The sequence below is a fragment of the Emiliania huxleyi genome (genome assembly GCF_000372725.1).
Source record: "Emiliania huxleyi CCMP1516 chromosome Unknown EMIHUscaffold_218, whole genome shotgun sequence".
Taxonomy (NCBI): Eukaryota; Haptophyta; order Isochrysidales; family Noelaerhabdaceae; genus Emiliania; species Emiliania huxleyi.
In genome coordinates, this window is record NW_005200434.1 from 188372 (window position 1) to 200463 (window position 12092).

The window sequence follows — 12092 nt, forward strand, 5'->3', positions numbered from 1 at the left end:
TACCGCCGCCGTCGCCGCCGCCGCCCAGCCCGCCGCCGCCCAGCCCGCCGCCGCCCAGCCCGCCGCCGCCCAGCCCGCCGCCGCCGTCCCCGCCGCCGCCCTCCCCGCCGCCGCCCTCGCCGCCGCCTCCATCGCCGCCGCCGCCGTCACCGCCGCCGCCCTCCGCCTCGCCGTCGCCGCCGCCGCCCTCCACGTCGCCGTCACCGCCGCCTCCGTCCGCCTCGCCGTCTCCGCCGCCGCCCTCCACGTCGCCGTCGCCGCCGCCTCCCACGCCGCCGCCACCTGCCCCTCCGCCGCCCACGCCGCCGCCGCCTTCCGCCTCGCCATTGCCGCCGCCGCCCACGTCGCCGCCGCCCTCGTCGCCTTCAGCTAACGCGAACCTGCAGTCTACGGACCCGCCGTGCTTCCCGAGCTCTGCGACGGTGCAGCTCGCCGACGGCGAGACCGTCCCCCTCTCCTCCCTCTCCGCCGGAGACTCGATCCTCGCCGCGGCGGCTGACGGTACGCTCGCTTTCAATGTCATATGAGAGGGGTGTCACTTGTTTGACTCGCTTGCTGACCAATACAGGCACCCTCGGCTTCGACGCTGCCTCCTCCTTCTCGCTGGCCGACCCGTCCGCCAAGGCGGCCTTCCTCTCGCTCGCCACCGCAACGGTGACGGTCACGCTCACCCCGACGCACAAGCTGCCCGCCGGCCCGGCAAAGGAGCTCAAGCAGGCGTCCGAGGTTGCCGTTGGCGAGATGATCTGGATCGCGTCGCCGGCCGCGGGCGCGCTCGTGCAGGCGCGTCTATACCCCCAGCACCACACACACATCCCTGCCTCTCCCACTGGCACCCCCCCCCCCCCCCCCCCCACTACCACCACCACCACCCGTTCCCCCCCACAGGCGCCCGTCCTCAAGATAACCAAGGTCGTGGCCGACGGGCTGCACAGCCCGCTCACCAAGCACGGAGGCTGGCCGGTCGTCGACGGCGTCGCGACTTCGTACAACAGCGCGGCCGTCGTCGCGCGCAACAAGTACCTCGTCCCGCTCGTCGAGGCGGTCTGCCCCTCCCTCGGCCGCCTCGTCGTGGCGGCCGTGAACCCCAAGCCGATGCACTACATCGATGGCGAGGTGAGCCCTCTCCCGCCGTCCCAAGTTATATCTCACTTGTCCCCACTCCTCCCCACCCCATCGCCCACGTTCGCCTCTCGCTCTCGACCAAAGGTGGTCGAGCCAATCTCATCGCTCGAGGTCGCCGCTGCCGTGGCCGTCACGGCCGCCGCCACTCTTGGCGTGCGCAAGATCACGGCGCGCAAGTAATGCGCGAAGCGGCGCTCCAGCTCGGATCGCGCGGCCGACCAAGCTCTCTACTACGTCCTTCATTGGATCCGCATAGCGCGCAAGAACGACCTAACTAACAGCTTGTTTGACGCCTGCCAGCCCCGGCGGGAGGCGCGCAGCTGGTGCGGGCGGCTCGGAGCCGCCATGGGGCGCCAGCAAAAAGTCTGCGTAGCTCGGCGCGTGGGAGTGTGAACTGTGGTAAGGTAGGCAGCACATTCATTAATACCTCCTATGGCGCTGGGCGCTGGTCTATGAGATTCACAGAACTTGTTATTGAGAAGGAAATACCTCCAATTTTCTGTGTCGCTCTCGGCGAGCGATATAACGCGGGCCCGAATAAATAAAAACGGACACCTCTCTAAAAAAACACGCCTGCGTGGATCGCGTCACACCAATCCTCGCTACCCCGCGGCCAAAGGATATCCACCTCGAGAACCTCGAGAGAGAGAGCGGGGGGGTTCGCCGGCGGCGTCTTGACGAGAGATCCACAAACGGCGATCCAAACCGCCGATTTTCGTGGCGAGCTCGGGGATATGGGACAGCTCGCCGTTCCCGAAGAGGCGGCCAGCTCGCTCAGCACGCTCGCGAGCCAACGCGTGGCTGTGTGCATGGTCGGCGCGGTGCGCACGCTCCTCCTCGGCGCGGTCCACCATTCGGTCAAGAAGAACCTCCTCCACGCTCAGCTTGTGCCGGCCGATCTCTTCCTGCACCTCCACCTGGGGTGGGATTACACGGCCCATGCCGGCAACCACGGTGCGCGTGGCGAGCAGGTTTCGCGGTCCGACGAGCGCTTGAGGAAGGCGATCGAGCACCTCCATCCCGTGAATGTGTCGCTGGTTGAGCAGAGCGACTGCAGCAGCGCGGAGATGAGGTCGCTGAAAGTGTGCGCGGAGATCGCGGCGAGAAAGCGGTCCGACAAGGGCGGCGCGCTTGCCGGGTACCTGCAATACATGTGGATCGCGCGCAGCCTACAGACCGTCATGGCCTACGAGCGTGCGCACGGCCTCACCTATGCATGGGTGATCCGCACGCGACCCGACCTCGCCTTTTTCGACCGCGTGCCACCGGCGGTCACCATGTCGCCGCGCCGCATGGTCCTGATGGAGAAGGAGTCGAGCCCAGCCTACTTCGACGCCTTCTTCATGATCCCGCGCCCGCTGCTGGACGACTTTGTCGACGGCCTCCTCGCCTTTTGGGACTCGGAGACCACGCTGCCGTGGCCTCCCGAGTTTCGCTTTTTCCCATGGATGCGTTCACGACGGCGCTTCCCGTGGGGCTACGCACTCATCCCCGCGGCGCTGGTGCGATCCGCCGGCGGCAACACGGGCTCGCCCGACTGCTGGCGCCTCTCGCTCAAGGAGACGCCGCAGTTCATTTACGAGCTGCAGGGCACGGCTTGGGGGCGCGGATCAACGGGTGAGCTCCTGCCGTTCAGGCGCGCGTGCGAGGTCTTCTTCGCGTCACTCTGGGGGAGCGTCGTCTCGCACCCGACAGCGCCGGCTCCAGTGCCGCGGAGGCCGTACTCGGGCCACAACCCTACGGTGCGGAAGTCAGCAGCGAGCGCCGTTAGCCGCGCGTCTCACCGCACCACCGTCGGGTGATCGGCGATGTCACGTGGCCGCCCGGTGTGACGCGCTTTTGATTGCAATCTGTGTCCTGCGGGCAGAGCCTGCGAGCTGGCAGCACCCTGTCGTCTTACGCCCCCATCATACGTGTACGGACAGTGCACGAAAGAGGAGGCAGGGTTTACGTTTAGTGGGGATTAGGGGCGCACCCTCTAGCCGGCGCGCTCTCTACACGCGACCAGATTCTTGAGGAGTTCGCTGTCGGCGAGCTCGCATCGGTCGGTACCCTCCATCCGTCCATCCATGAACGGCGGAGCTATTCTCGCGTCCACACCACACCTGGCCTCTGTGCTCTGAAAATTCTTTTATATTTTATATATGTAGGTGCCGGCGCCCAGGGACGTGCTTTCCCGCCGCCTCGGCCACTCTCTTTAGGTTCGCCATCGGCACGAAGACGTGATGACCTCGGGGACCCGTGTTTACTTTAAGGCCCTTGCCCTGCGACCGCGCACCCCCCAGGGCTAGGGCTCTCTAGCCCGTAACCCGATACCGATCATCCGGCCCGCTGGGTGCGCTCCTTAGCTCCCCGGCCCTGGATGTGAGGTTACTGACTGCACTCCAAGTGCTCCAAGTGCTCCTTCCCGGGCATGGCCTTTATACGGTTCGTGAAGGGTCGGTGCGTGTCGTGCCTCCCCCCGACCTCGGGTATTCCAATCCGTTCTCCAATGGAACCGCCACTTGGCATTCATACGCTGTTCTCGCCGAGTAGTGTCTATATTCTTTTTTTTGCGCTTGTCCAAAATATGGTCTAGCAGTTTCTCTGCTTCTCTCGCCTTTCTGCGTAACTCCGCTCTCCTCTCCGCGTATTTTGGTCCCTCGAGTTTATCGAGCATTCCTCGCGCAAGGACCACATTTCTGACTCCCACTGCGATCAATCCCGCCCTGTCATGTCTTTGCTCAGGTCCACTCTCGTTTCGAGCACTTGTACCTCAACTGTCAGTGTTGGCACTGGGGTTCCCTTCGGGTATATCGTGAAGCTGACGGCGGGATTTCCACTGGTGTTTCGTCCTCCTCGGGGTCGTCTTCCCCGGCTTCCTTGCGTTCGGCGTGGCTTACCCTCCATGCCGTGAACAGGCGCTTTATCCACTCTATACCTAACCTAACCTAACCTCTGACTGTCGTTGCTGTTTCTTGACTGTCTGTGCTTGTTGTGCGTCTTTGGGTCCGGGGTTGTGTTTTTGTGTGAGTTACCAACTGCACTCCAAGTGAGAAGTGTGCGTCGGGCCGAAGCCCGTCAGGCACTCTCTCCCTAACCCTAGCATTCTCCCGAACCCTAGTGTGTGTTAGTTGCCTCTGAGGCTCTGTGCTTTCACACCTCGCCCCGTCGTGTCCGTCCCCAGTGTGATTGCGGCCATCCACGACTACGTCGTCTCTAACTCGAGAACGTATACAACCCCCTTCTGGTGTCGACCGCGCCCCTCGCGGGGGCACGGCCGGACGTGGCAGCGTCAACTGGTCACGACCAGCACTTTGGGGGAGATACCTTCACGCTATCCCAGACATGCCCGACTCACTGGCGGAGGGCCTCGGGGAGGTCCCCGCCAAGGATGTCGCAACCTACGCAAAAGCCGCTTCTGATGAGGCCGCAAGGTGGGCCAAGCGGAACGGCGTCGATGCGGGCGCCGGCACGCTCGCCTTTGCCCACACCCTCCTCACATCTCGCCGGAGCGCGAAGGCCAACCGCAAATTTGCACAAACTCCGAGACAAAGCCCCTTCGAACGCGCGAAAGCGCCGGCTTTCGAAACTCGGCGCCCGCCCTCTTTCTGGCCGCGTCCCTCCCCTGTCCTCTCGACTGCATTCCTCTTTTACATACATCGTCTTTCCGTGTGCCGTGTCGATCGACAGTGTCGTGCGTCTCTGCTCTCCCTTTTGGCATTCGCGCTCTCTGACAACTGATTACCTTGGTGATGGTAAGCACATCCAGCGCGTCCATAATTTCCTAAATCGCCGCCGCCCCCCTCGACGCCGCTCCCCTCGCCGCCGGTGGCGACCGCGCTGCCGATGTCGGTCGCGCTGGCCGGCAGCGCGTCCGCAGCCTCGTCGCTGCCCTCGCCGTCGCTGTCCTCGCCGCTGGTGGGGGCCGCGCCGCCGGCGCCGAGCGTCACCCGCCTCCACGTCTCTTCCTCTAAGTTGAGCCAGAAATCCTGGTCGGGGTAGCCGTCGTACTCGACCGCGTGCACGAGCCGGCCGTCCGAACCCTCCTCCCACCCCGTGATGGTGCCCGGCCACCACCTCTGCTCGCCCAGGATCTCCACGTGTGTGCCTGTCTCGACGACAGCGTGCCCGGCGATCCTCGCCGCCGCGTCCACGCGCAGCCGCTTGCGCCGCGCCGTCTTAGACTCCGCGGGCTGCGGCAGCACGTAGTTCGGGCCGTACTCCGCGACGTTCGCGAGGACCTCGGCCGCGCTCACCGTCTCGACCGCGGCCTCGACCGGCGGAGGGGGGAGCTCGACCCGTCGTTCGACCCGACGTTCCGTGAACTCCCGCGCCAGCCGCTCGCCAGCCGCTCCCTGATGGTGATGCGCCGCCCGTCGGTCGACGCCCTCGCCCCTGCGCTCAACCAACGACGCCGTCGCTGTCCTGCCGACGTGACCGTGATCCGAGGCCGCCCATCCGCCATTGATGCAGCCGAGATGCAATCCGAAACTGTGCTGTCCCCCCCGCTGCCCCCGGACACGTCCCTCCCTGTCCCGACTCGTTCCTACGGCTTTACTTAGTATAACAAATCTTTATTTTCGCCGACTCAGTCACACGACACACCCGCAAGGGGCAAGGGAAAAACCGCGCGGTCAAATCGCGTCGCGGACGCAAACGCAGGGACCCGCCGCGGCGTTCTCTCGAAATCGCAAGTCCTCGTCTCGACGCGAGCCATCGAGGGGCTCCACCCGGAGCGTCTCACACGATCGGCGGCAGCTTCGAGTCACTCTTTCGCGCGCGGCGCGCCTTGTCGCGCTCGAGCATCTCTCGCGACATCAGGACGCCGTCGTCCGCCGCCTCGATCTCCGCGTTCTCCTCCTCCGCCGCCGCGCGCCCCCGCGCCATGCCGTCGCGCATCATGGCGACGTTCCTGCCCACCTGCTCCGTGCCGAGCAGCGAGCCCTCCGTCTCCTCGTCCCAAGAGGTGGAGAGGACGCCCCACGTGATGCCGGCAAAGGAGAGAGCAAAGCACGCCTGCGTCGCGTACGCGATCACCTGCCGAGGCGGGGGGAGGGGCGAGGGCGTGGCGCGGGAGAAGTGGCGCGGGGAGGGAGGCGCGGGGAGGAGGAAAGCGGGACGGGCGGGCGCCTGCGGCGGTACGTCGAGGTCGAGCTGCGTGTTTGCATAGTAAGCGCCGACAAAGACGAGGAAGGAGCCAAACACGGGCAGTCCCGCGAAGGGGACCACGCGCGAGAGCATCCGGTTCGAGACCACCTCGGGCATCACGCCCGCACTCGGATCGACCGGCGACATCTCCTCTGCCGTGTACGCCGTCTGCCGGAGCGCCGCCCGGCCGCGGCGCGCCTCGTCCGGATCAGCGCCAGCCGCCTGCCGCATCGCCTCGAGCGCGCTCCGGCCGCGCGCCGCGGCGGCCTCCGCCTCAGAGATCGCCGACTGCCCGCCCGCCGCATCCAGGAGGCTGCCGCCGCCCTGCGCGCCCTCCGCCGACGCCTGCTGCTTGCTCGCAAAGCCCTTCCCGCCACCGCCGCGCTTGGCGGCCATGCGGACGTCGACCGCGGGCCGCGCCGGCGCTCGGGCGTAATAGCCGGTGGCGGTAGCCAAGATCGCAACCAGCATTTTCACTTGGGGCGAAAAAAATTTCCTCTCGCTAAGCCGTAGCCCGATCCCGATCATCCGGCCCGCTGGGTGCGCTTCTCAGCTCCCCGGCCCTGGATGTGAGGTTACTAACTGCACTCCAAGTGCTCCAAGTGCTAATCCGTTGTTACGCAAAAGCATGCGCGACTTGCACTCTTTCGTGCCACTCTCTCGCCGGTGCGCGGGGGCCGGGGCATGGCCTCCCGCGCGGCTCGCGCTCACTCGGCCTGCCTCCGCCTCGCAGCTGGCTGAGCACGCCATGGGTCCGCCGGGTGCGGCGCTGCTTGCTCGCTCGCTGCGCTGCACAGAAGCTGTGAGAAGCAGAGGGGCCTCCTGAGCTTGAGCATTGCGCAGCGAGGCTGCTGGTGCTCGAGGGCGGCCGTGCGGTGGCGTGAGGGCCTGATTGGTGGTGACCACCTGCTGCATCAGCGTGCGCAGCATGCTCCCTCACCCGGTGCTGAGACATGCTGGTGGGCGACTGGCGCCAGCTTCTCAGACAGTGCTGTCCTTGGCATTGTGCAGCATGTCGCAATACTCCTGTTGCGCTGACCGGCGCGCGGGGTGCGTCGTGCCGCGAGAAACTCGAGTCTCGAGAGATACTTGGAGCACTTGGAGTGCAGTTATCAGCCTCACATCCAGGGCCGGGGAGCTGAGGAGCGCACCCATCGGGCCGGATGATCGGGATCGGGTTGCGGGCCCAAGTCAAGAGAGCCCTAGCCCTGGGGGGTGCGCGGTCGCAGGGCCATAACACGTCTCCGAGGGTTGGCCCCGCGTACCAAGCTGGCTGCTGCCAACAAGGTCCTATGCTACCTCACGCGCGGATCGTTCAAAGAGGACCAGCATACACAGGCTTCTCTGACATGCGTTTGTTTGAGCTTGAGGCTATTTATGTGAGAAATGTTTGGCTAGAGATTGCGCTCAAGAATTTTACGACAAAACTCTCTCGCACGACACCGGGTACGGGACTGGCACTACAAAGGACACAGCAGACGGCCCCATCAGGGGCCATCGTCATCGAACAAGTCGATCTCTGCACGATTTAGCCCTCCCGAGCCGTAATCCTCCCCAAAGGGAGCGAGCTCCGCGCGCTCCTCGCGCTCCTCCTTGGCGCGCCCCTTCGCCGCCCGCCGGCGGCGGTTGTTCGCGTCCGCCTCTCCCACGCCTTCCTCCGCCTTGAGGAATTTGAGCCTCCATGGCTCCTGCTTAAGCAGGAGCGCCTCGACAGCCGCAAGAGCTGCGTCGCAAGCCGCCTCCCGAGAGAGGCCGTCCGCGAGCGCCGCCGCATACGCCGCCAACCCAGCCGCCTTTCGCGCCTCAAAGTTGGCATCCCCGTACTCCTCGATGTCCAGCCACCACTTATCGTCCCACTTTTCATGGTCGCTGTCCTCGTCCGAACTCTCCTCGCCCTCGTACGCGATAGCGGTCACGCCGTAGCTCGCGCATAGGAGCAGGAGGCTAGGCAGAGGCCGCATCGCGTTCGCTGAGCTGTAACAAGTTTGACCCAAAACAAGAACACAAGTTTGGCTCTACTAATATAGCGCGCGGATAAAGCGCGCGCGCCGCGGTGGCGGCGAAATATAATATTATCTCAGAGGAATATAGTGTGAATGCCCGGGAACAGCCCCTCCTGGCCCGACGCGCAGTCGGGTGGACGCGTCGCGTCGGACTTTTTGCCACCACCTCCACGAGTCTGTCCAGTGCACCCACTGGCCAGATGCCGGGCCTCGGAGGCTGAATCGAGCGCCGAGTCAGGCCGACCTGGCACTGCTGAGGCAGGTCACGCCTGCTGGGGCGAGCCTCGGCGAGACTGCGTCAGCTGTTCCCACAGCAGGCTGGAAGTACCTCGCCAGGTCCGTCTCGATTTTGGTTTTTTTCCCACAGACCACTCGGGCAACTTTTACGAAAGGCAAAGTTTTACTTGACCACTCGGGCAGATTCGATTGCATTTTACCACTCGGGCAAACTCGATGAAACGGGCGGACGGAAACGCGTTTGCGACGGCTCGCCGGAGAGCTATGTATGGAGCGGCCGGTGCGCCGCCGCAGCTCACCGATGGAGCCTGCGTCGCGGCTCAATCCACTGACGCAGCAGCACTGCGACACACTCTCCAAGCACGTCCTCTGGCGTTGCGATTGCACAGAGAGCGAGCAATAGGCGCCAAAAGCACTGATCTGTGTGCAGTGGATCTCCATGTCGGTCGCGCCCAGCGAGAGGACAACCGCGGGCCTCGGATGCTCGCCCGGACGCGAGCCCACCGTGCGAGTTGCGGACCCGGAGGCGGCCGGCCCGGCTCACCCCCAGAGGGGCCATGCCCAGGGTCAGGCATAAAAGGGGGGTGTTTTCCGTCCGTCCGCCATTAAAGGCTTACTACTTTACTTTCCTTGCTAAAAGAAAGAAAAGAGAAACCAAGGGAAGGATGGGTATATAGGAGAACCGCGCAGCTTTTCTTCTGCGCAACGCGCCCCCAATACCCCTCGCAAGAACCTCAGGAGCGACAAAACAACAACTCTCTCTCTCCCTCCCTCCCTCTCTCTCTCTCTCTCTCTCTCTCTCAGGAGCGACTCCGCGCTGAGGGCCGACCCAACCTCCCTCACTGACTGCACCTTCCATGGGCCATCTCTTGTCATTCTTCGCCGCATCACCCGCGCCCGCGCCGTCTCTGATTGCCGGCCGCGTGGTCGGAAAATACACTGCGGCCGCCGGGAGTCAGACTGTCGATCTCGACATAGTCGCCCTCAATGATGAGCTCGCAATCTCGCTGCTGATGACCATCGACGAGAGTTTCAGCTTCCTTCGGACCGCCGGCGCCGAGCTCGCTCGAAAGCTCCAGGCCGCCGCCGGCCCCATCGAGATGGTCTGCTCTGCCGCCACGCTCGGCATCGCCGTCGGCCAGCTGGTGGCGATATCCTTTGGCCTCGACCGCCAGGTCGTCTTGCAGAAGACTCAGAAGATCCACCTGCAGGGCGACCGCTCCCTCTCTGAGGCGCTCTCCTCAATCACAACTGGCACGCCGCAGAAGCTGCTGCTCGACAAGCGCCACCTCCATCTCGTCGCCGGCAAGCGAGTCGTCTTTGTCGACGACGTCATCTCCTCGGGCGGCTCGTGCGCAGCGGCGCTCCGCCTGTTGCGCGCGGCCGGCGCGACCGTCGTCGGCGTCGGGGCCATCCTGGTCGAGGGCCAGGGCTGGAGGAAGCAACTCGGCGAGGCGGACGCAGCGCTGGTCAGCAATCTCGGCACGATCCCGCTCTTCCGGCCGCAGGCGGACGGGCATTGGGCCGAGGATTGGAATTGCTGAGGTGCTATTTTGGGGGGTCAAGTCCAACACATGTACATGTAGAACAACTGATTTCGGGGTTGTGCTTTTTGTCGCTGTTTCTGTTTGCGGATGTGCGAGCTTCTTGTTTCTCATCAAACCTATCTGTGAAAATACCTTTTGAATGTCCCAGGCCCGGAGGGCCTCCAGGGCTCGCACCTCAACCTCTCATAGACCAGAGGATGATCCAGAGCGTCTGCCAGAGGAGCACTGGTGGACGAGAGAGTTCTCCTTCTCTCTAGACCAGCGGGCGCAGCGCCATTGGAGGTATTCTCTTCTCAATAACAGAGTCTGTACCTAACGGCCAAAGGATATCCACCTCGAGAACCTCGAGAACAAGCATGAAGGTCTGGGGTCCCCTGTCAGATCACGGGCAGTCGACAACAACAGGGTTGTCCACAACAGCGGGCGCTCGGCCCATGGATCGCAGACCTCAGGCCGGCACCACGGTTTTGGACGTGGGCGGCTGGCGGGTCGTCGTCACCGACGGGCACACAGTGCTGCCCGATGGCATGACGCACCTGCCCGACGACGCGTTCTACGGGCACCGCAGCGCCCTCATCTCTGTCGTCTGCCCGAGCAGCCTCGTCTCCATCGGCGATCGTGCCTTCTATTCCAACTTTTACCTCACCTCCATCACCCTTCCCGCCGGGCTCACGTCAATCGGCGAATCAGCCTTCTATTACTGCTGTTCACTCGCCTCCATCTCCTCCGTCGACTCCCACGCCCTTTTCACCTTCCCCGCCAGCCTCGCCTCCATCGGTCGCTACGCCTTTTACGCTGGCCGCATCGACTTTGCTCCAATCATGCCTGGCTCCTCGCGCACGCGCGTTACGGTGCCAGCCACCGCCCAGATCGGCGAGGAGGCCTTCCCCTACGCTGCCACCATCCTCCGCGTCCCGCCCGCGAGCATGCGCGCCCAGGAGCGGCTCCTCTTCTTCTACAAGGGCGCGCTGGCCTACAAGCGCTGCCGCCCCGGCCTACTCGGCTGGCTAGAGCGGGCCCAGATCAGGCTCGGCGCTTACGGTCCGGACGGCGCGGCGCGCCAGCGCGACCTGGAGGAGTTCGAAGGCGACTGTGCGCTAGCTGCGATCCATGCGTGACTGAGTGGTGTGGCAGCGCGGGGGTGGAGCTGTCTCTTAGCACAAGGTTTGTTGTTGCAAAACGAGAGAAAGACAACCGCCGCGGCCTACGTCAACTCAGGCATCCCACACCCAGGCTCTGCGCCCGCCGATGGCCGCAAGCGGCAACAGGGCCAAGGACCGGCGGCGGCGCCACCTGACCTCGCACCTGCGGCACTTCCTGCGTGCTGCGTGATCTCGGCTGTGCTGACGTCCGTACAGCCTTCACAGCTGGTGCTATCTGAATATCTGCTACAGCTCCCATGGTAGAGTTCTACAGGCGTCCGTCCGTTCCGACGTCGAGCCGTCCTCCGTGACCTCCGCGCTCCGGGATGCGCGCGCCCAGCTGCGCGCGACGCTCATCACCAACCGAACAGAGCTCCCCGGCCAGGCAGACCATTTGTCGAGGCGGTTTAGGATCGTTTAATAGTCGTGTGTAGTGACCGTCTAGGCGAAACTGCTAGAGTAGCTGTCGCCCTTTAGGGCGACATGATGGTGTTTTGGCGCGAGGGGGGGCGTGCAAGTGGCTAGAATGCCTAGCGCCGTCGTCCTGGGGGGGGCCGGGGAGGGTGCCCGCCGGAATTCCGGCGACGACTAGCACTCCAGTCGTGGTCCCATTGGTCAGACGGACCTGCGCTCCCTCGTGTGCCTGCCGGGTTCTCTCCTGCTTTCTGGCGCATCAGCTGTGGCCTCGCCCGAGTGTCTCTCGTCTCGCTACTCGAGCGGTGACGCCAGCGCTCAGCTAGGGAAACTCGCGAGTTTCCCGAGGGAAACTCGAGAGAAACAGAATGGAGCACCAAACACCCTCTCTCTGTTTTCCCTGGAAATTTCCGGAAACGCAAAGTGCTGGGGACCCTCTGTTTTCCTTTTTGTTTGCAAAAGTATATACACGCCAATCTGTCTCTGTCTGGAGC

At 64.3% G+C, this 12092-nt stretch overlaps 6 protein-coding genes across 6 annotated transcripts; 4 read left to right on the forward strand and 2 right to left on the reverse strand.

Annotated features, from left to right (window-relative positions):
* Positions 1 to 516: 516 nt before the first annotated feature.
* On the forward strand, positions 517 to 1305 carry EMIHUDRAFT_235430 (hypothetical protein; the record flags this gene model as incomplete). Its single annotated transcript, XM_005780330.1, has 3 exons — positions 517 to 777; positions 889 to 1116; positions 1210 to 1305. The coding sequence occupies 3 exons, from the start codon at positions 517 to 519 to the stop codon at positions 1303 to 1305; spliced, it is 585 nt and encodes a 194-aa protein (XP_005780387.1).
* Positions 1306 to 1859: 554 nt separating this feature from the next.
* On the forward strand, positions 1860 to 3433 carry EMIHUDRAFT_235431 (hypothetical protein; the record flags this gene model as incomplete). The annotated part of the gene is made up of 3 exons (XM_005780331.1): positions 1860 to 2867; positions 3134 to 3173; positions 3411 to 3433. The coding sequence occupies 3 exons, from the start codon at positions 1860 to 1862 to the stop codon at positions 3431 to 3433; spliced, it is 1071 nt and encodes a 356-aa protein (XP_005780388.1).
* Positions 3434 to 5669: 2236 nt separating this feature from the next.
* On the reverse strand, positions 5670 to 6735 carry EMIHUDRAFT_443108 (hypothetical protein). The gene is made up of 2 exons (XM_005780332.1): positions 6238 to 6735; positions 5670 to 6144 (listed from the first exon to the last, which is right to left on the reverse strand). Exons 1-2 carry the CDS (start codon positions 6724 to 6726, stop codon positions 5848 to 5850), a joined length of 786 nt encoding a protein of 261 aa, XP_005780389.1. The 5' UTR covers positions 6727 to 6735; the 3' UTR covers positions 5670 to 5847.
* A 1007-nt stretch (positions 6736 to 7742) lies between these two features.
* On the reverse strand, positions 7743 to 8216 carry EMIHUDRAFT_235435 (hypothetical protein; the record flags this gene model as incomplete). Its single annotated transcript, XM_005780333.1, has 1 exon — positions 7743 to 8216. One exon carries the CDS (start codon positions 8214 to 8216, stop codon positions 7743 to 7745), a length of 474 nt encoding a protein of 157 aa, XP_005780390.1.
* Positions 8217 to 9352: 1136 nt separating this feature from the next.
* On the forward strand, positions 9353 to 10039 carry EMIHUDRAFT_235436 (hypothetical protein; the record flags this gene model as incomplete). The annotated part of the gene is made up of 1 exon (XM_005780334.1): positions 9353 to 10039. The coding sequence occupies one exon, from the start codon at positions 9353 to 9355 to the stop codon at positions 10037 to 10039; it is 687 nt and encodes a 228-aa protein (XP_005780391.1).
* Positions 10040 to 10476: 437 nt separating this feature from the next.
* On the forward strand, positions 10477 to 11160 carry EMIHUDRAFT_235437 (hypothetical protein; the record flags this gene model as incomplete). Its single annotated transcript, XM_005780335.1, has 1 exon — positions 10477 to 11160. The coding sequence occupies one exon, from the start codon at positions 10477 to 10479 to the stop codon at positions 11158 to 11160; it is 684 nt and encodes a 227-aa protein (XP_005780392.1).
* Between the last annotated feature and the right edge of the window lie 932 nt (positions 11161 to 12092).

What these genes read in the sequence shown, in the direction of transcription:
- EMIHUDRAFT_443108 (XM_005780332.1), bottom strand. Translation starts at nt 6,726, where the DNA reads ATGCTGGTTGCGATCTTGGCTACCGCCACCGGCTATTACGCCCGAGCG. An exon ending in ACCTCGACGTACCGCCGCAG is followed by an intron (nt 6,145 to 6,237) that starts GCGCCCGCCCGT and finishes CCGCCTCGGCAG; the next exon opens with GTGATCGCGTACGCGACGCA.